This window comes from Penaeus monodon, chromosome 33 (genome assembly GCF_015228065.2).
Source record: "Penaeus monodon isolate SGIC_2016 chromosome 33, NSTDA_Pmon_1, whole genome shotgun sequence".
Classification (NCBI taxonomy): Eukaryota; Metazoa; Arthropoda; class Malacostraca; order Decapoda; family Penaeidae; genus Penaeus; species Penaeus monodon.
The window spans coordinates 30,556,617-30,556,998 of NC_051418.1; the positions used below are offsets into that span (position 1 = coordinate 30,556,617).

Below are 382 nucleotides of genomic sequence, written 5' to 3' on the forward strand. Positions count from 1 at the left end.
AAGAGGTCGACGATGTGGCCGGGCCATCAGCTGCTGCGGGCTCCACGTCAACAGCAGAGGAATATTCATAGTCGTAGAGGGGATACTCATCGTCATAGTAGTAGAGGTACTCGTACTCATAGAGCTGTCCATTGACTTCCTTGATCTCGATCTTGCTGCGGACCTTCTGCTCGGTCTCGGCGGGGAAGAGGAGCTTGTCGTTGTCGTTGGCTCCCTTGCCGAAGTTAAGGTCGCTCTCGTCGAAGTACTTGCCGTAGAGGTCGTTGACGGGAGGGTTCTGCTGGTTTTTCGTGCTCAGGATTTCGATGTTGGTCTCATTGGCGGGTTCTTCAGCGAAGACAGGTGAGTCGGTGGTCTCGACGGGAATTTCTGTGGCGATGCC

At 54.7% G+C, this 382-nt stretch overlaps 1 protein-coding gene across 1 annotated transcript in view; it reads right to left on the minus strand.

Annotated features, from left to right (window-relative positions):
- Positions 1-382, minus strand: part of LOC119594366 (mucin-19-like) — a gene marked incomplete in the record, with an annotated part of 65,581 nt that overhangs the window by 5,602 nt on the left and 59,597 nt on the right. Inside the window, 1 exon segment of the mRNA XM_037943426.1 lies at positions 1-382. Within this exon segment, the coding sequence (XP_037799354.1) occupies positions 1-382 (382 nt within the window).